The following is a 22,796-nucleotide window of genomic DNA, read 5'->3' as shown; positions in this document are numbered from 1 at the left end:
AGTGACTTTTACAAATGTTAGCCTCCCCCGTTTTTGCAGCTCACATTGCATATCTGAAAGGAGTAATCTCGATAGTCTCTTCACATGGAAATGCATGTGTTTCTGCTGGGATCCTGGGTGTACAGTGGTATTGAGTATAAAATAAATCATTATTGGAGTGGAAAGGTGGTTACCTATGCAGAGAGTGACTTGTTCATTTTTTTTATTTTGCAAGTGGAGCCTTGCTTTCCTGCAGCCTGGACATTTCAGAATAGCATCGCTTTCCGTCCCTAACCCCTCGCAGCTTATTTATTTGTTGGTTTGTGAGTTGAGGAAGATGATCTATCTGATGCTTTTCTTTTCACATTCTTGCCGATCTTCCTGCGTGTTTTCCTTCTTTCAGGGGGAGACCGGGGAGAGGGCTTTTGCTAATGGAAAGAATGCAGGGCGTGTGACTGAAGAATGTTTTGTTCTGAGCTAGTTAAGGTGCTATAATGGACGTTTCTTCCAATGTTTTAATGCAGTGTCCGTACCTGAGTCAAATTATTTATTAGGCCTAATTACTTTCACATTCGGCCATTGCTTGTTATACACTTGTTTTGTTTTCTTCTCTTTCGTAGTTAGGGAAATGTGATGGTGAAAGGCAGCACAAGTACATTTAAAGTGTAACATTTGCTTGAGTTTTCGTCTGTCCTTGTGCTTTCATTTCGCACCCTCTTTTATTTGTTTGCAAAGCGCCCTGATACCCACGGGTCTCGCCAGCGCTATATAAAGCTTTATAAATAAAAACTCGGGCGCACTTCAAATTACAAGAACGGTTCTGTTTCTGGCCAGTCCCGATCACTGACCCTTGGAAACACTCTCTGCTCACTCCCAGCTCAGCACATCCAACTCTTCCCTCAGTCCACAGCACAGAGCAGCCGATTTAAAGGGGGCGCCGTTTTTCCACAGAAATTGCGTGCACTTCGCCCCGGAATCAGACTTGGCACCAAGATAACAGGCCACAGACATGCCTCATAGCTGAAAATAAAATAAATGCAAGTCCAGTCTGGTCATTAGATAAAGCTCTCTACCAGGTTTTATTGTTGTAGCCCTCTCCATGGGTGTTTCACGGGAGCCATTTCAATCAAATGCTAGATGTGTACTCTGTTTTCAGCTGCAAGAATTTCCCTGAAACATGAGCCTAAACGTCTGACTGTTGCATGTGGGCACTGATAGGGCTGATAAGGAAGAGTGATTATGGCAATAAAGGAGGCCTGTGCGAATTCTGTAGCCTTCACTGCTTGTGAATAAGCACATTATATGCGTGCTCTCCCGGTTACTTTTGAAAATGTATCCATGTGTTAAGATGTCTGAAATGGCCGCAAGGAAGCTCTACAAATAGTACTCCGGAGTAGCACTAATTTCTGTTATTTATTACCAAAATAAACAGATACACATTTGTGTAGCACCCAAATCAGATTTCTAAGAAACTACCGTTGTGAAACCAACACACCAAGAGCCCCACTGTACGTTCTCTTGAACCATCAGACTGACACATCTGAAGCACTGTCCATAGCACACTGACACACACACACACTCACTGCACCCCGCACTGAATCCTACTTCTGCATACTTAATATACTTCTGCAAGTCATTCATACACTGGCACACTTTAAATCCGTATAGAAAGCAATGCATAGCATATTGTGGCAACTAGCTCATACACACATCCACTTGGCTTGCAGACACTACACCTCAACACCTTACTCCAACAAACGGCAAACAAATACAAATGCCTACGCCACCTAGAACCCAATGCAATGAAGAGTACACTTGGCTTTACCACACCCTCTAGATAGGTCTGAGCTCTTAAAAGCTCTTTTCTAGTGTTATAAAGTCTTTTAGGTACATCTAGGCTAAACATGCGTGTCACCATTTGGGGTGCATCTGCGGTTAAAATCTACTGTGACACCTCACCTATTGATCATTTTTGCTATTAACTATGGAAAAAGATCATGTGGCACTTTAAATACTCTTGAAATATCACCAGTCCCAAAAATCTGCATAAGTGACAAGTGAAATAAGCATAATTTCTAATTATGCCCTTTTGGCTGGTGCTATCATCTCACCACACCAAGTTCCCAGTCCTATTTACTTTCCATTCTGCAGAGGTCTGGTAAAAATAGTGCAATTTGTTAAGTATTACATCCCATAATGTTTGTGTAAGTTACCAGATCTTTAGCTGCCACGAAACACTTAACCATAGTATGGTCCTCCAGAATAAGGTCAAGACACACAACCAACCACAACCAACCACAACCAACCACACACACACACAACCACACATACAACCACACATACAACCACACACACAACCACACACACAACCACACAGACAACCACACACAACCACACACACACCCACACCCAACCACACACCCACACCCAACCACACACCCACACCCAACCACACACACACACCCAACCACACACACACACAACCACAATCACACACACAACCAAACACACACACAACCACACACACACACACACACAACCACACACACAATCTTAAACACAACCTCAAACACACACACAACCACACACACAACCACACACAACAACTCACACACAATCACACAAACAACCACACAACACACAAACTAACACACAACAACACACACACAACCATGCACACAACCATGCACACAACCATGCACACAACCATGCACACAACCATACATACAACCACACATACAACCACACACACAAACACACACACTCAACCACACACACTCACACAACCACACATACACAACCACACACACAACCACACACACAACCACACACACAACCACACACACAACCACACACACAACCAACCACAACCAACCACACAACCACACACACAACCACACACACAACCACACACACAACCACACACACAACCAATCACACACACACAACCACAACACAACCACAACCACACCCCAACCACACCCAACCACACCAAACCACACACAACCACACTCACACACAACCACACACACACAACCACACACACACACAACCACACACGCACACAACCACACACACACTCACAACCACACACAACCACACACACACAACCACACACACACACAACCATACACACACAACCACATAACCACACAAACAACCACACACAACCACAACCATACACACAACCACACATGCACAAAACCACACACACACAACCACACACAACACACAACCACAAACAGTTTTTTGGGCTTTCAGCATAAATAGGCTGTCACCAAACACGATGAACACCTCGGGAAAGTTTAGGAAGTCACCCTCAACTTTGAAACCACTTGCTGTTGCAGAGTGTGTGCTGTACACATGGCAATACCTTGACACAGCGGACTGTTGCAAGGAATGCTTTGAGCCACGGAGGCTGACAGACTTCAGCCTGTGCATTAGTTCACCCCGACTTGGCGCTGCATGTAAACAGGGTGCCCACTGTCCAGCATGAAGTGAGACATTGTGATCGGGGCTGGAGATGCTATTTAGCAATCTGCTTAGAACACTGTGTTTCATTTATGGCATTAAACATAAAGGAGCACTGGCAATGCTGATAAACTGGATTTCATTTTGAGTAGTGACTAAAACTTTAAAAAAACCTTCAGTACTGAAACAAGTGCAATAGGTCTTGCATTTGCAAAAGTTTAAGCTATTAGCATTGTTCATGACAATGCCTTTTTATCTATTTTATAAAACAAACACATAAATAAATGTCATTATCATTTACAATGCCAATAGCTAATGTTGCATTATTATTAGCAATGCCAACTGCTCACACTTTTATAATGCGAGACCTATTGCATTGCAAATGCTTGTTTGTCTTGCTGTGGTGCCTTGACCTAGTAGCTGTGGTGGTGGACAGTGTACTTACATTGCAGGCTTCTGCAGCGCAGGCGCCCTCTTTTTACTTTTCAAACATGCTCTCTTTGGGTGCACGTCTCTGCAGTCCCTCCGATTCACCCCCGCTTAAAGTAACAAAAATAAAATCACTGTCGCGCTAGCATTGATTGCGTCACAGTGTTTTTTTGTAATAATGCCGTGTATGTGTTAACTTGTAGGCTTTCTAATGAGACAGAGCAAGCAGAAAGCGTACTTCATTGTTAATACTTTGGAGAGTACCGGACACCATTATATATATATTTTTTTTTAAACTTGTCTTTTATTCAATATCTCACAGATGGTACAGTACATGTCATGTCAGGTCACGAAGCAATGAAAAAAAATCACAGATTGACTTACACATCAGGTAAGTAGTGCAGGATATCACCGTGAACTCAGTGTTCGCTCGAGAGCTCAGCTCACAAGCGTCATTGCTGGGCATACATCACTGTGCTTGTCACATATGACAACTCCCATGGACATTGATCATGCACATCAACACTTTTAAGGAGAAAAAAAACAAAAGAAAAATTACAAACACCATTAGATTTAACATATTCCTATGGTTTTGAATATCTGCTACTTACTGCCGTTGAAAACTCTGGCAGCTTAATATGGATACCGCCACTGTATAAAACCTCAGACTGTGTGGTGTGCATTTCATCTCAAAAGTGAGCCGTGACTGCCATCTTGTGGATCATTTGTAAACTTAACACAAATGTTGAAGAACACAGATGTCATTTGTTTTTCACTCTTGGTTACAGTTGTATTAATGTAACTATATAGAGCTTATTACCCCTAACGAAACGTTATAGCGCTTTACAATTCTACGTTAAGGAATCTGCGGCTAGAATCGTCTCTACCAGATACATTGTTACCGAAGGTAAGTAACTTGTACTTTTGGCAACGAGGATGGGATGTGGTTAGTGCAAGTGTAGAAAAGGTAAGTTGCTTTATTAAGATGTTAAGATCAAAGGTGTAATGAAGAACCCCACCAAGAGCAGCCTACCTGCTGCTCAGCCCATCCTTCAACTGACTCACATCCAACATTCTACAGCATCATCACACACCAACATTCCATACCACAGACATACAACAAAGGCATTGGCTACAAGATGCTGTACGTTGTTGTAACACCCTCCACCATTCTTGGAGCACTAGTGCCAATAGCATTCTGGGACTTTCGGTTTCGGTTTTCATATTATAATTATGGCTTTGAAATCTTAGCAGTGAAGAAACATAACACCAGTACTACGCAGGTTCGGAACGGCCTATTTCAATTTGTCCTGGCCTAATTTTGCACTTAAGAAGCATTGTTGTTTCGAATAAATTGCTTCTGATTATTATCGAACTTGGCACTTTTCTGAAACTTGCATATTTTACAGTAGAAATAGGTTTTGCAAACGAAAGTGGGGTTTTCAAATTGAATGGGCTACTGCTATAATAGCAGCAATATTTACTTAGAGATTTCGCCAGCCTTTACCACCCCTCAGCCTGGGTCTTGAAGAGGCTATTGGGTCTGTGGTGCAGCCATTACCTATATGAATTAAGGCGGGTGGGGCTGCAATGGTAATTTGCATGTGAGAGGCTGGAATTTTTACAGGATCCAGTGAGCCGTTTGAAAATATCAATCACTTGAATTACCTGAACTTTGTTTGTTGTGCTTGATTATGTTGCCATTAGTGCACAAACCCGCAGTTAGCCAGACTCAGTGAGTTAAACATGTGCCAGGTCACATGTTCATATACCAGCAAGCCCAATTTAGCTTTTCAACCTTTCGAGGTTGATAAATGTAGTGCCATTAGGTTGGGTAATAATAGATCTTTTCTTTACAGCACATAAAAATGGTTGTTGTGCGTTATGAAGTACTATCTAAAAAACAAAGACTTTCCTATTATTGTCTCCATTGCCTGTTCCACTTTTACGGCCCATTCAAAAAGCCATTTTCAACTGTAAACCTACATCTTTGGACACAAATGTTTTTGCATTTCAGGTATCTATAAGGGTACCTAGAAGACCTAAACGCATCCTGAATCCACAATGTTTGTATTTTATATATGTTGACAGAGCGCAAACAATGATTTTGCTTGCTATCAAACAGCACTGACATGCAATGAAATGGAGCACATTCAACCCAGATCTGTGACTGGGGGTGAGTGTCTGAAATGTTTCCGTACTCCATCCATTATCCTCTTGCGTTTGCTTTGTTCGTCTTAAGTTGGCAGGATATGCCCAAACATGGGTCCCTTGCTCACTTTGACACTGGATTCAAGCTACCCTGGCTGATGAGGGGTGTTATCCTGAAACTGGTCCCAGGATGCTTGTTTCCGGTCCAGGGAAGACCTGGCTTGGCAGTTCGGGCTGGACTGTTCCCATGATGCACAGTGTCAAGACTGATTTGCATATGGCTGGGTCTGAACTGAGGTGGTGAAGTGAGCTAAAGAACGATGATTGATTCAACCCAGATCTGTGACTGGGGGTGAGTGTCTGAAAAGTTTCCGTACTCCGTCCATTATCTCCTTGTGTTTGCTTTGTTTGCCCTAATTTGGCAGGGTATGCCCAGACGTGGGTCCCTTGCTCACTTTGCCACTGGCTTCAAGCTGGCCTGCCTGATGAGGGGTGATAACCTGCAACCTGTCCCAGGATGCTTGTTTCCAATCCAAGCAGGATCTGGCCTGGAAGTTCGGGCTGGACTGTTCCCATGAGGCACAGGGTCGAGACTGATTTGCATATGGCTGGGTCTGAACTGGGTTGGCGAAGTTAGCTAAAGAAGGATGATGATTCAACCAAGATATGTGACTGGGGGCGAGTGTCTGAAAAATGTCAGTGCTCCATCCATTATCTCCTTGTGTTTGCTTTGTTCGCCCTAGGTTGGCAGGGTATGCCCAGACGTGGGTCCCTTGATCACTTTGCCGCTGGATTCAAGCTAGCCTGGCTGATGAAGGGTGTTACCCCGAAACTAGTCCCAGGATGCTTGTTTCCGGTCCAAGGAAGACCTGGCTTGGCAGTTGGGCTGGACTGTTCCCATGAGGCACAGTGTCAAGACTGGTTTGCATATGGCTGGGTCTGAACTGAGGTGGCGAAGTGAGCTAAAGAACGATGATTGATTCAACCCCGATCTGTGACTGGGGGTGAGTGTCTTAAAAGTTTCAGTGCTCCGTCCATTATCTCCTTGTGTTTGCACAATAACGCACACGGTTTGAAATATTGTACTAAATATCGCTACAGTGCAAATAGCACCACAAAGATACGTTCTCTGTTCTTTTCTGGGCTCAGTTCACATAGAGCAAACTAAGAGTGGTTTAATCTCACTAAACTTTCCTACTGTCTGTTCCTAAAGTGCGAGTTTTTGCTCGGCTTAGTTCGCGTCATAGCGGGTGCAGTGTGCACACCTAAGAAGTGTCATTTTGTGCTCACAATCCAAAGATCGAGATTTTGAGGGTTGGTAGAATTGCCATTTCTGTAGTGTTTGGTCGGTTTATCATTGTTGCATTATGTAATCTGGATCGGAAATTTAACAGTAGCGCCAAGAAGCACGAAATGTGAGAACTAAAGAACGTTGAATTACGATGTCGCTCCTAACTCATTGATGGAAGTATTATTTTCTTTTTCTTTAGTCTTTAGAAATACGAAAGGATGAAACGGAAGAACAGCATATGCCGGAAACACAGTCTTTCATTTGGCATAATGAAGAAAGAAGAAGAACCAAACAAATTAGGAAAGAGTATTTCAAGGTATTTTACACATATCTTTTCAACTGAGCAGTTGTTTTATTATGGGTTACGCCTGATAGTTGCTAGCAGTACCTGTTTATCGCCTGAAGGTGCCACTCTCTCATATGTTTTCATAGCGACATTTCCGTGCCATCCAGTAGCCCTGTGAAGATAGACCCTCATCTTTGAAACTAACTAAACTAATGTGTTTCTGCTGCATTCTTTACTAGATGGAAGATTGCACTGGTCTGAACAAATGAATTTGTACTTGGGATGTGTCATTACCCTTTCATCGTGGACATCAGAGAGTAGCCCCATTAAGTGTTGCACAAGATATGTATTAAGATTCACGGTGCAGTGTAAATGTGACTGCTGTCGGGGCCTGGACAGCTTACTGTATCCAAGTAAACACTTCAATCCCCACCTTGGGCATTAAAGCGCTGTGCTAATATCACAGACGCAAAACCCTAATTTCATAGATATGTCCTGCAGTATTTAAAACCAATATTCGTTGTGTGATGAACCCGGAGACACACTTGCAATAAATATACAACGCTGATAATTCTACCGTACTTTTAAGCAAACGCCTATGTTCTGTTTTCACAGATTATGAGCTCAAACCGTATAAGTGATGTCACGTGCATAAACTGTAAAACGACACGACTGCGTATAAATACCACGCCCCATTTCCACCAGCACTAGGCAGGTGGTAGCCCATCGTACAAACAAATGCACAACCGTACGTAGCCCCCTTGTTAGCACGCAGTGCCTGGTTTCTTCCTGGAAGAACAGTTCTTCAGGAACCACATTGGAATATGCTACGAAGTGGCATCGTTGTTACTGGCACTCTGCTCGCTGGAGCAACTGCCGAGCACCCAAGATACTTTACCAAATATTCGAGGACAGGAGTGAGATTCTTCGTTATCTTGCGCTTGAATATGTGAGTGACTTTGTGTGCCGTCCTCAGCCTTTAACGGAAAGCATAAAACTGTGACTGCTTCGAGGAGGCACGGACACTTGAAGCGCTTCTCAGTGGCGGCTGGTGACATTTGAAAGTGGTAGGGCGTAAAAGTAGCGATGACGAGCAAACGTAGCAACTGAGCCCGACCGTTATAGTGGGGGTTCCCTCCCCCCGCCAAAGAACATTTTGAAAAATGAGTGGGCAAATGGTACATTTTCAAGCTAACTTGAGAAAGCAAGACGGTTAATAAGGCAATTGTGAAAGTATAGTTATGACTTATTTAAAGAGATTTTATATGATAATGATGCAAGTAGCTGCTTATTCAGTATAACCACAGTTCACCTCCCCGGTTATTGACACAATCTCTTGCGCTACTATACTCCATACATCTAAGACATAAAGCATGGCATATCATATATAGTAAATGTGATCTTCATGTGATGGAGCGTGGCTGAGCATTCAGTACACAGTGTAAGAAGCTCTTTTTCATTAGTACACTCAACAGTGTTGTTGTGCTTCTGCCAACCCAATTTAGCACTCCCTTTCAATCCTTACACCACTCATCAAGTGGCAATGTAGGCCGGTGACTGACAATGCCCAGGGACCAAACAAATAAGAAAGAAGAAGAGCGACAGGAATGAAAGTAAAGGGGACCTGCTCATCATGAGTCACTACACAGAAACGCAGAGATGGCATTGGATGGGGAAGGTAGGAGATGTGGTTTGAACAGTCGCCAACACATATTTGCAAATGCTGTGCATGTGCTGCCTCCGTGTCTGCCACGCCTACAACATGGCACGACCCTACTGGTACTGACCTCCGAACACACAAAAGAACAGTAAGGTTCACACACACATGCAAGCAAACATACATGCCAATGAAGCATATTAACAACGTGCACACCACTGATGACCACAACCACCAGACTCTGGACTATGATGCCAGCCCAAAGATCAGCGCGTGAAGATAGCTGAACTCCAACCACACCGCGAGATGCACTAATGGCAATATAGCGCTAGACAATAAAACAGGTCACCAATGTGAAGGTAACTGGACTACTCACAGGTCTCTTTAGCACAAGCTCTAGTTTCCTAGTCACTTAGCAGGCACTGCCCTTTCAAGGAGACATGGAGGTCCCCTCCAACCCCCCCCCCCCCCTCCCCCCCCCCGAGTAGATTTTAAACTATATTGGTAAACAAAAAGAGTTTTATAAAGCTCTAAAGGGGAGTGTAAGACGTCTTTTCAGTATATCAGTGTTTCTAAAGAGATAAACTGGGAAGAACACTTAAGTCTTAAGAGAGACATTATTCGACATTTCAATTGGAAAACAAGAAACAGGGCTATGGAAAAATAGACATTGCGACCAGAGAGGAAGTGCACCACAGAATATTGTGTCGTGAAGGATAATGTGCACAGACCTGGTCACTGTCACTCTTTCATATATACACTCTAATGTATGCATCCTCTTGTCTTCACCGTGAAAAGTACCATGAGGAGAAGAGGGTATGTGGTTAGGTGAACATGTAAAAGACTTCTGCACCAGGAGACCGTGTTTTAATCCCGATTTCCACATTTGACTAAACTGCGTGATCCTGGGCAATCATTTTTGGTTTCGAGTGCCCATGTTACTTTAAAGTACATGGGTTGCCTGAGGCTATTCAGATCATGCTGCGGTCTATACAAGGAAATGATTAAGTCTCACACCTGCGCCTCAGTCAACAAGCATTTGCAATGCAATAGGTCTCGCATTTGCGAGACTTTGAGCTACTGGCATTGTAAATAACAAACCTTTTATCTGAAAGAAACACGTTAGTTAGATTCCTCACCTTAGAATATCCCCAGGCGTTAGGCTGGATCCGGAAAGGTTTTTGTAGCAATACCCCTTGAGCGACGCTAGGCGTCGTCTGCGGCTCCGCGTCCGTCGTTGGCGTCGTGCGCCGGAATGACGTCGTCGGAGTACTTAGACGCCGCCCTCGTGCGCTGACGTCAGTTCTTCTTTTTTACGCGCCAAACAGCGCAGATCTGGGAAGAGCTTACCCCTTAGTCAATTTTTGACTAAACTTTTTTGACTTTTTTTGGTCTTCTGTCGACTCGACTCTGGTGCCGGTAGGATGCCTGGGTTTAAAGCCTGTGACTCCTGTCATCGACTAATGTCGGTGACGGACCACCATCGCCGGTGCCTTTACTGCCTGGGGGCCGACCACGACCTGGAGTTGTGCCCTGATTGTCAGGCCTTGACCTCGAAGGCTAGGCGGGAGCGGTCACGTAAGCTTCTCGAGCTTCGGCACTCGGCTCCGCGCCGCGCACGGTCCCGGTGGAGGTCCAAGGACCGGTCGCGGAGCCGCAGCCACCATCATCGGTCGTCGGGCTCGAAGTCTTCGGTTAAGTCGAAGCGATCAAAGAAGTCCAAGAGGCGACACCGCTCTTCGGACTCCCCTCGCCGGTCGCGCGACTCGGCCGAGAGTCAGGGTGGTCCCTTCCCCACGGCTCCGTCGGAGTCGCAGGAGCCGCGTTCGTCTCCATACCCGCCGGTCCCTGGGACTGACGCGACTCCGGCGGAGGTCAGTGCCTTCCTCTCGGCCATGAGGGGCCTGGCTCCGCCGTCGCCGCCTGCCGGCGTGCCTTCGGGCCCCCGGGCTCGACTGGGCGACCTCGCGTGCCGGCGGCTCCGGCCCCGGTGCCGTCGACGACTTCGGTCCCGACGCCGCAGGTCCCCCGAGGGATCCAGGCCTGGATCTCTGCCGGCGCCGGTCGACCTCACTCTGTGGGATACGGTGGAGGACGTGCTGCCCCTGTGTCCGGAGGAGGCCCGGACACGTCTCTCCCAGGCGCTTGCTGACGGGCGAGATGCAGCACGACATGCCATACGGTGTGGACTAGACACCACGGACTCGCTGGGTAGGGCGATTTCCACCACGGTGGCGCTCCGGCGCCATGCCTGGCTGCGGTCCACGTCTTTCTCGGGGGATGTCCAGAGTACCCTCATGGATATGCCCTTTGATGGCACTCGCCTTTTTGGTGAGAAGGCGGATAGTGCGCTGGCTCGTTTCAAGGACTCCCGGGCTACGGCCAAGTCCTTGGGTCTCTTGCGGCCGCAAACTTCCGCCTTTCGCCCCTTTTGTGGCCAAGGAAGGGGCGCCTCCTCACGTCCGCCTAGCCACCGGCTGCAGAACCAACCTGCACGTGGTCGCGGACGTGGATTCCGCCGTGGCGGTACTAGAGGACAATGTGCCGGTCAGTCCACATCCACCCCAGCAGCATCCGCCTCAAAGCCCTCCTAGTCCGAGCTTTCAGGCCCATTCCACGCCAGTGGGCGGCAGAGTTCGCCATCACCTGCTCCACTGGCGATCCATCACATCGGACAGGTGGGTGCTGCAAATCGTCCGAAGGGGCTACTCCCTCCCCTTCGAGACAACCCCTCCAGCCATGCTGTAGGGAGGTGAATATCTGACTATGGTTACCCCCAACTTTTTGCCTAGTGTCTAGCTGGTTTTTCGACTTAGTTGGCCTGAGATCCTGCCATTCAGGGTCTCAGGCTGTCTGCTCTCTCTTTAAAATGGACTCCATGTACCCTAGGTACATACCCAATTGGTAAGGATCACCTTATTGGACCCTGTACAGTGTACCCTAGGTACCCAGGGCATAGGTGTACCCCAGGCCTACCAGGGGCTGCAGCATGTATTATGCCACCCCTGGCCTGGCCTTCCCTTATGACACAACTGGCTGATCACTCAGCTGGGGCAAGGTCGTGTAATCATCCCTTGCTTAGGTGTAGTATTCCTATACCTACCTTATATATAGACACATGTATACCTATCAGCCACTCCTATGGCAGGCCTTAACAATCCTGGAGGCAAAGTGCTTGATAACATGTGAGATGGTGCTCTAGCATGAGCTGAGCCTGTCTGCAGCTTTCGGAACCATGTCCTTATAGCTGTTCTATGATATAGCCTACCATATACTCTTAAAGTACCTTATAATCTTAAACGGTTATGGTAACTATGGTTTGGCTTTATCAAAACATGTCGTGTAAGGTGTCTAACACTTTGGAATAATACCCCCATCCCATTTCTGGGGATGAGGATATTATTCCTCCCTTCTAGAGGGAGAGACATGTTAAAATCCTACTTTGCTGTTTAACTCTAACCAAAGCCTCAGCATCACAAAATGGATGCTGCTGCCACAGACACGAGTCTGACCTCCTGCATGTGAGAAGTTGGCCTGATATATGATGTCACTAATTCTAGTGTACACCTTGTATCAGTCCAAACAACCCTTATGGTGATTGGTTGTAAAGTCAACCTTATAGACCAGCTATCCTAGTGGTAGCATGGACAAGAGCAGTCTTAGGCTAAACTCTGAATGGCATGTGAAGCCAGCTGTGATACCATATATAATCCCTTGAATACCAAATGAAAGGACACCACAACAGATATATATATAAAATAAAGTGTATTTATTCTAGTCAAACCCTCAGCACTCTTTATGAGATTGAAGGTAAGTACAACACAGTCTTATTCAAGCATACATTAAGTCACACAGGTAAGTAATACAGTTAGGCCCTAGGGGCCACGCAAACCATATTCTAAAGAAGAGGTATAAGGACCACTGTCACGGAAATAGGATAGGCCTAGGCCTAGGGAATCGCTGGGGCTACACTACACTACCAACAGTTAGGAAGTGGGAGGCCCACAGGATTCAGGTGCAGAGTGGAAACACTCACGCGTAAAGCGTATAATCGATAGAAATAGTACAGTTCTGAAATAAACAGTTTTAGGACACTTCTGGTATAGCTAGAAAGTTGAGACTCGGAAACTAGACCCTAGGATAGTCAATACCCTTGTGAGAACCGAAGTACCCAAGTTACCTAGCCCACGGGCTGCGGGTGCATAGGTGTGAACTTGCGTCGGGTTTCGTCGTGGACTTCTATGGATGCCTGAAGGAAAGTTGTTGACAGGCAGTCAGTACAGAGTGTCCGGTGGATCCCAAGGCCGGGATCAAGAAGGAAGGATACCTGCAAGCAGAAGGGACAGAGTCTGGGTCACTAGCCAGTGACCACGTGGAACCAGGCAATGTCGGGAGATTGCAGGTGAAGCTTGTCGCAGCAGCCACGGGTACCAGGAGACGTCGAGGACGACCAGGACCGGGAGGCGAGCTGTCCCCCGAAGGCTCTTGCTGTCGGCGGCGTTGAAGTCGAACTAGGACTCACCAAGCCTTGGCAAGCGGAACCCACGAAGAATGGGGGACTTGCTTCTGGTGCAGACCAGGAAGGTCTGGGGTGCTTCTCTTTTGCAGAGGAGCAGGAGCCAGTCTGGAGGAGCCAAACCAGCAGTGGAAAATCAAGGTGCGTCGTCGCAAAGGTCATTAGCCAACGGGCAAGCAACTGGACAGACGCGGCAAACAGGAAAATGTAGAAGGGCCCCACACAGGACTCGTGGAGTGTGGGGTGCAGATGATGCTTGGGGTTGGGGCTTCTCAATCCCCGGTGCACAACTTCGAGGGTACCTCAGAAGCTGCGCTGGAAGATTCTCGCCACTTTTCCAAGGTAGCCGGTCCCACGTCTCTCGTCGCCTCCACGGATCTCAGCTCGGCTGTGGATGTGGATCAGGGTCGGAGAAGTCAAGGCTCTGGTCAGGCTCTGCAGTTGGTCCCTCGTAGAACTTCAGCAAAGCAAAGGGTAAGTCTCTTGATGGTGCCTGTTTGCACAGGGTAGCCACTCCTTGGCCACAAGGGAGATTCTTCAGTCTTCTTCTTTCGTCGAATGTCGAAGGTCCAGAGTTTCTGTTCAGGTTGCAAGTTCAGGATAATCTAATCTCCTGGGGCCCAGCTACCACACTTATACTAATCTGGGGGGCTGGGTTGCCTGCTAGGTCACGCCTTATGGGTGGGACCTGGGAGGGGGGTGGTTACACCCCCTTCCCTTTGTCCAGTTTCGCGCCAGGACTGGGGCTGGTGTGCCCCAGCACCGGTTTGAACTGGACTATGCATGGGACACCTTGTGTGCCCCAGGCATGTCTCATTCCTTTCAGCCCTCCCTGCCCCAATACACTAAAGTCTGTCTGGGGAGGTGCTAGCACCTCCCCAAGCAGGAAACCTATTGTCCAAGCCTCCCTTGCCGGGATCACTCCCAGCAGCAGGAGGTCAGACTCGTGTCTGTGGCAGCAGCATCCATTTTGTGATGCTGAGGCTTTGGTTAGAGTTAAACAGCAAAGTAGGATTTTAACATGTCTCTCCCTCTAGAAGGGAGGAATAATATCCTCATCACCAGAAATGGTATGGGGGTATTATTCCAAAGTGTTAGACACCTGCCAAACCATAGTTACCATAACCGTTTAAGATTATAAGGAACTTTAAGAGTATATGGTAGGCTGTATCATAGAACAGCTATAAGGACATGGTTCCGAAAGCTGCAGACAGGCTCAGCTCATGCTAGAGCACCATCTCACATGTTACCAAGCACTCTGCCTCCAGGATTGTTAAGGCCTGCCATAGGAGTGGCTGATAGGTACACATGTGTCTATATATAAGGGTAGATATAGGTATACTATATCTAAGCAAGGGGTGCTTACATGACCTTGCCCCAGCTGAGTGATCAGCCAGTTATGTCTGATTGGAAGGCAAGACCAGGGGTGGCATAATACATGCTGCAGCCCTTGGGTGGCCTAGGGTACACCTATGCCCTGGGTACCTAGGGTACACTGTACAGGGTCCAATAAGGTGATCCTTACCAATTGGGTATGTACCTAGGGTACATGGAGTCCATTTTAAAGAGAGAGCAGACAGCCTGAGACCCTGAATGGCAGGATCTCAGGCCAACTAAGTCGAAAAACCAGCTAGACACTAGGCAAAAAGTTGGGGGTAACCATAGTCAGATATCCACCTTCCTACACTGCAGCTGGGAGCCCTCCCAGCCAGGGAGGCCTGGACAATAGGTTTCCTGCTTGGGGAGGTGCTAGCACCTCCCCAGACAGACTTTAGTATATTGGGGCAGGGAGGGATGAAAGAAACTAGACACTGCCTGGGGCACACACGGTGTCCCATGCATAGTCCAGTTCAAACCGGTGCTGGGGCACTCCAGGCCCAGCTCTGGCGCTAAACTGGACAAAGGAAAGGGGGTGTAACCACTCCCCTTCCTGGTCCCACCCATAGGAGGGACCTTGCAGGTAGCCCAGCCCACTAGCCCAGTATATCAGTAGGTAGCTGAGCCCTGCTAAATTAGATTAACCTGAATCTGCAACTTGAACAGAAACTCTAGACCTTCGACATTCGACCTCAGGAAGAAGACTGAAGAAATCTCCCTTGTGGCCAAGAAGTGAGCACCCTGGGCAACCAGGCACCATCCAGCGACCGCTGCTTGCTTTGCGACTGAATCCTGCGAGGGACGACTGCAGAGACTGACCAGCGCCGAGACTTCCAGACACCTCTGAACCAGATCCACATCTACAGCAAAGCTGAGACCCGTGGAGGCGACAAGGGATGTGGGACCGGCGACTTGGGAAAAGTGGCTAGTAACTGACTAGCGCGACTTCTGAGGCTTCCTCAAGGCTGTGCTTGGGGAATTGAGAAGCCCCAATCCCGAGCACCATCTGCAAAGAAGATCAGCTCCCCACACTTCACGTGTTCTGCGTGGGGCCCTTCTGCACCTGAGTTGCTCGACGTGTTGTCCGGTTGCTGTCCCGTTGGCTAGTAGCCTCTGCGACGACAAACCTTTGCTTTCATCTTGCTGGTCCGGCTCCTCCAGACTGGCACCCGCTCCTCTGTGAAAGAGAAGCACCCCAGACCTTCCTGGTCTGCACCAGAAGCAAGTCCTCCATCCTGCGTGGGTTCCGCTTGCCAAGGCTTGTTGGGTCCTAGCTCGACATCGACGCCGCCGACAGCAAGAGCCTTCGTGGGACAGCTCGTCTCCTGGTCCTGGTCGTCCTCGACGCCTCCTGGTACCCGTGGCTGCTGCGACAAGCTTCACCTCTTCACCTGCATCTTCACGACATCGCCTGGTTCCTTCCTGGTTCCTGGCTGGTGACCTAGACTCTGTCCCTTCTGCTTGCAGGTATCCTTCCTTCTTGATTCCATCCTTGGGATCCACCGGACACTCTTCACTGACTGCCTGTCAGCAACTTTCCTTCAGGCATCCATAGGAGTCAACGACGAAACCCGACGCAAGTTCACACCTATGCACCCGCAGCCCGTGGGCTAGGTAACTTGAGTACTCCGGTGCTCACAAGGGTATTGACTATCCTAGGGTCTAGTTTCCGAGTCTCGACTTTCTAGCTATACCAGAAGTGTCCTAAAACTGTTAATTTGTAATAACTACTATTTCTATCGACTTCTACGCATTACGCGTGAGTGTTTCCACTCTGCACCTGAATCCCGTGGGCCTCCCACTTCCTAACCTTTGGTAGTATAGTGTAGCCCCAGCGATTCCCTAGGCCTAGGCCTATCCTGTGTTCGTGACAGTGATTCTTATACCACTTACTTAGTATATGGTTTGCGTGGCCCCTAGGGCCTAACTGTATTACTTACCTGTGTGACTTAATGTATGCTTAAATAAGACTGTGTTGTACTTACCTCGAATCTCATAAAGAGTGCTGAGGGCTTGACTAGAATAAATACATTCTATTTTTTATATATATCTGTTGTGGGACACCCCCGCGCCGCACGGCCACCAGCTGCTGCGTGTGCCCCTTGCCTCGCTGCTGCCTCGTTTTTGCCTCGTTCGCCGGCTGCCGCCGCTGCGAGCACTTTTTCCCCTTGTTTTGGTTGTTTTGTCAGGTATTTGTGCTTGTCTCACTGATCTGTTGTTTTCTCTGCTTTTCCCCGTTTTTGTCGCTATTTTGTGCCTGTTCAGTATTGTATCGTGTGTACCCTCCTTCCTGGTTGTCCGCCTACCGCTCCGCCCCCCGCCCTCCCTTCCCGCCACCGCCGCTTGTCCCCGCCCCTTTTTCTTCTGTAACCCTCCCCGCTCCCGCCTCCCAGCTGCCCCGCCCACCCGCGCACTTGGCCTTAAATGGCGACCGTGCGAACGCGCAGCGGTCACGCGCAGCGGGCGCGCCGATTGTGCGCCGAAGGCGCGCCAAAGGTAAGCCCGTCTGCGCCCGTCCGCGCCTGGACCGCGCCCAGTGCCAGGACCGCTGGCCCCCGTAGAGCCCGACCGACCCGCCTGACGTACTCAGCCGCCACCCTCACCGCTCTCAACACCGGCCGACACCCAGAATGCCACCAAGCCACTCCAAGACGCACCCACGAACCATTCAGCTGCCACGCCTGCAAGTTCTCCTGCAGCCGGACCAGCCCCGCACCAGCACCCGCCAAGTCGAACTCCAGCAGCACCCACCTCAAGTGCATCCTCCTCAACACCCGCTCCGTCCACAGACACGCCATCGAACTCTGGAACCTCCTCGACACCACAGCCCCAGACGTTGCCTTCCTCACGGAGACCTGGATGAACGCCTCTTCAGCTCCCGACATCGCCATCGCTATCCCAGAGGGCTACAAGGTCATCCGGAGGGACCGAAACGCCAACCAGATGGGAGGAGGCATCGCCATCATCCACAGGAACACCATCCGCCTCACGACCAGCACCGACAACACCCTGACCAGCGCCGAACACCTGCATTTCCAGATCCACACCAACCCGAACACCACCCTCAGAGGCACCCTGATCTACCGACCCCCTGGACCACGCACGCAATTCAGCGACGACATCGCCGACTTCGTCAGCCCGCACGCCCTCCCCTCCGCTGACTACATCCTCCTGGGAGACCTCAACTTCCATCTGGAGAACAACAACGACCACAACACCAGCACCCTGCTCGACAACCTCGCCAACCTGGGACTCAAGCAACTGGTGTCCACCCCCACCCACCTCGCCGGACACACACTCGACGCCGTCTTCTCATCCAGCACAGACATCGACTTCAGCCACGCCACAGAGCTTCAATGGACGGACCACAGCTGCGTCCACTTCACCTTCAAGAGAACAACGACCCACCAACACCAGCAACACACCGCCCACAGAAGCTGGAACAAGATCACAGCAGACCAGCTCGCCACCTCCCTGAGCCAACACCCTCCTGCCAGCTCAGCGAACCCCAGCCAGGCCGCCGATAACATCACGAAGTGGATCAGCAACTGCGCGGACGAACTCGCCCCGCTGAGGACCCCGCCTAGCAGACCCGGCAGCAAGAAGGCCCCATGGTTCACCGACGAACTCAAGAGCTCCAAGAAGAACTGCCGAGCCCTCGAGAAAGTCTGGAAAAGGGATCCGACACCGGACAACAGGACCTCCTACAAACTTGCCACCCGGAAACACCACCAGCTGATCCGCGCCGCCAAGAGAACAGCATTCAAGGACCGGTTGGACAACAACGCACACAACAGCAAGGAACTCTTCAACATCGTGAAAGAGCTTTCCAACCCCAACGCGGGAAACAACGACATCACCCCTTCGCAAGACCTCTGCAACTCCCTGGCTTCATACTTCCACAACAAGATCGCGGACATACACAGCAGTTTCAACAACCAACCAACGCACACCACGACCGACCAGCCAGCCCCCCCCACCACCACCCTCCACGCCTGGACCCCGATCAGCACAGAAGACACCATCCGCACGATGAACTCCATCCACTCCGGATCACCAACCGACCCCTGCCCCCACCACATCTTCAACAAGGCCGACGCTGTCATCGCACCCCACCTACGAGACATCATCAACACATCCTTCGACACCGCCATCTTCCCCGAGAGCTGGAAACACGCCGAACTCAGCGCTCTACTCAAGAAACCAACAGCGGACCCCACCGACCTCAAGAACTACCGCCCCATCTCGCTTCTCCCGTTTCCAGCCAAAGTCATCGAGAAGACCGTCAACAAGCAGATGGCCGCCTTCCTCGAGACGAACGGATCCCTCGACCCCTCACAGTCCGGCTTCCGAGCCAAACACAGCACCGAGACCGCCCTCATCGCCGCCACCGATGACATCCGAGCCCTGATGGACAATGGAGAAACAGCGGCCCTCATCCTCCTAGACCTCTCCGCGGCATTCGACACGGTCTGCCACCGCACCCTAATACGGCGCCTCAGCAACATCGGAATCCAGGACAAGGCGCTGGAATGGATCATCTCCTTCCTCGACGGAAGAACACAGCGAGTCCGCCTACCACCTTACAAGTCAGAGGCCTCCGAAGTCATCTGCGGCGTCCCCCAAGGATCATCCCTGAGCCCCACCCTCTTCAACGTCTACATGAGCCCCCTCGCGGCCATCGTACGCAAACACCACCTCAGCATCATCTCCTACGCCGACGACACCCAGCTGATCCTCTCCCTGACCAACAACCCCGCCGCCGCCAGAGCCAACCTACACGAAGGGATGAAAGAGGTAGCCGAATGGATGACGACCAGCCGCCTGAAACTGAACTCGGACAAGACGGAGGTCCTCATCCTGGGCTCCTCTCCCTCCGCCTGGGACGACTCCTGGTGGCCTCCCGCCCTGGGCACCGCACCCAAACCGACAGACCACGCACGTAACCTGGGCTTCATCCTGGACTCCTCCCTCTCCATGACCAGGCAAGTCAACAGCGTCTCCTCGGCGTGCTTCAACATCCTACGCATGCTACGGAAGATCTTCTGGTGGATCCCCACAGAGACCAGGAAGACCGTCACCCAGGCCCTCGTCACCAGCCGACTGGACTACGGCAACGCCCTCTACGCCGGGACCACCGCCAAGCTCCAGAAGAGACTCCAGCGGATCCAAAACGCCTCAGCCAGACTCATCCTCGACGTCCCACGATCCAGCCACATCTCCGGACATCTGAGAGACCTTCACTGGCTCCCCATCAACAAGAGAATCACCTTCCGCCTCCTCACCCACGCACACAAAGCCCTACACGACCAAGGCCCGAGCTACCTCAACAACCGAGTCAACTTCTACGCTCCCAAACGCCACCTCCGATCAGCCAACCACGCCCTCGCCGCCGTCCCCCGCATCCGCAGAGCAACTACAGGAGGAAGGTCCTTCTCCTACCTGGCCGCCAAGACCTGGAACTCCCTCCCGTCCGACCTGCGCCTGACCCAAGACCACCTCTCCTTCAGGAAGAAGCTGAAGACCTGGCTGTTCGAGCAGTAGCGGCACCCCCCCCCCCCCAGCGCCTTGAGACCCTACGGGTATGTAGCGCGCTTTACAAGTGTCACTGATTGATTGATTGATTGTGGTGTCCTTTCATTTGGTATTCAAGGGATTACAAATGGTATAACAGCTGGCTTCACATGCCATTCAGAGTTTAGCCTAAGACTGCTCTTGTCCATGCTACCACTAGGATAGCTGGTCTATAAGGTTGACTTTACAACCAATCACCATAAGGGTTGTTTGGACTGATACAAGGTGTACACTAGAATTAGTGACATCATATATCAGGCCAACTTCTCACACATGCCACCGCAGTGCCACTGTATATCAGAGGATCACTTGAATCTTCCGAGGGAGGAAGTTACGGCCCTCTTGGCCAAAGAGGCCGTCGAGCGCGTTCCTGGTCCAGAAGTAGGCCGTGGTTGCTATTCCCACTACTTTCTGGTTCTCAAGAAGGGCAAGGGGGCCTACGCCCTATCTTGGACCTCAGGAGCGTCAACGCCTTCCTCCGGAAGGAACGGTTCAAGATGCTAACTTTAGCTCAGGTTCTGGCTGCCCTCGACCCTGGAGACTGGATGGTAGCGTTGGACTTGCAGGACGCCTATTTTCACATCCCCGTCCTTCCTGCCCACCGGCGTAACCTGCGGTTCACGGTGGGTCAGGAGCACTTTCAATTCACCGTGCTCCCCTTCGGCCTCACCAGTGCCCCTCGGGTGTTCACGAAAGTGATTGCGGTGGTCGCGGCTCATCTGCGCAGATCGGGGGTTCCAGTCTTCCCCTATGTCGACGACTGGCTGTTGAAGGCGGGCTCGCCCCAGCAAGTATTCTCCCACCTCCAGACTACGGCCGACCTCCTGCATTTGCTGGGGTTCTCCATCAACGTGCCGAAGTCTCCCAGAAGCTCCTCTTCATCGGAGCGGGTCTCGATTCGGCGCAGTTCTGGGCTTATCCTCCGGAACAGCGGGTCCGGGATATTCAGGCTCTGATTCCCATCTTTCGGCCTCTATCCTGGGTTTCGGTCAGGTTGGTGCTGCGGCTTCTGGGGCTGATGGCCTCCTGCATCCTGTTGGTGCATTACGCCAGGTGGCGAATGCGGGCTTTGCAGTGGGACCTGAAGTTTCAGTGGGCCCAGCATCGAGGCAACCTGTCCGACCATGTCTTGATCTCGGAGGGCACTGCGACACAGTTGCAGTGGTGGCTCACGGACCGCGATTGGGTCAGGGGCAGATGCCTCTCCCTACCCCAACCGGAGCACGTAGTAGTGACGGACGCGTCCCTCTTGGGATGGGGGGGGGGGCCATATGGGAGAGGCGGAGATCAGAGGCCTCTGGTCTCCGGCGGAGTCTCAACTCCATATCAACTTGTTGGAGCTGAGAGCGATTCGGCTTGCACTGAAAGCCTTCCTTCCCTCTGTCCGGGGGAAGTGTCGTGCAGGTGTTCACAGACAACACCACCGCCATGTGGTATTGCAACAAACAGGGTGGGGTGGGGTCGTGGACCCTTTGTTAGGAGGCTCTGCGCCTCTGGACATGGCTGGAACACCAGGGCATCATCCTGGTGGTTCAACATCTGGCGGGCTCTCTGAACGCCAGAGCAGACGAACTCAGCCGCCGGTGCATGACGGATCACGAATGGCGTCTGAACTCGGACGTGGCGCAAGGTCTCTTTTTGCAGTGGGGAGAGCCTTGGTTAGATCTATTCGCCACCGAAGAGAACGCGCAATGTCAGCAGTACTGCGCGTTGGAATTTCCAAGGCGGCACTCGCTCGGAGACGCTTTTCGTCGTGAGTGAAGTTGCGGTCTGTTGTACGCCTTTTCGCCTATACCATTTCTGCCCAGAGTGCTGAAGAAGATCAGGCGCGACCGGGCCGAAGTCATCTTAGTGGCTCCGGATTGGGCACGAAGGTACTGGTATCCCGAGCTACTCAGTATGTCAATCGATCCTCCGGTACGACTGCCTCTTCAGGAGGACCTTCTGTCGCAGCAGCAGGGGGACGGTCCTCCACCCGAACCTGTCCAGTCTCCACCTCCATGCGTGGAGATTGAGTGGCGACAGTTAATGCCATTTGACTTGCCTCCTGAAGTCTGTGATGTGA

At 50.4% G+C, this 22,796-nt stretch overlaps 1 protein-coding gene across 3 annotated transcripts in view; it reads left to right on the top strand.

Annotated features, from left to right (window-relative positions):
* LRCH2 (leucine rich repeats and calponin homology domain containing 2) overlaps positions 1-22,796 on the top strand; it is a 1,103,616-nt gene that overhangs the window by 791,231 nt on the left and 289,589 nt on the right. For all 3 annotated transcript variants that reach the window (XM_085607858.1, XM_085607859.1, XM_085607857.1), the window contains one exon: positions 7,521-7,637. In XM_085607858.1, the coding sequence (XP_085463984.1) occupies positions 7,521-7,637 (117 nt within the window). The remainder of the gene's footprint in view (positions 1-7,520; positions 7,638-22,796) is intronic.

The sequence above is a fragment of the Triturus cristatus genome, chromosome 5_2 (genome assembly GCF_964204655.1).
Source record: "Triturus cristatus chromosome 5_2, aTriCri1.1, whole genome shotgun sequence".
NCBI classification, from domain to species: Eukaryota; Metazoa; Chordata; class Amphibia; order Caudata; family Salamandridae; genus Triturus; species Triturus cristatus.
This window is presented reverse-complemented; position numbering and strand designations above follow the sequence as displayed.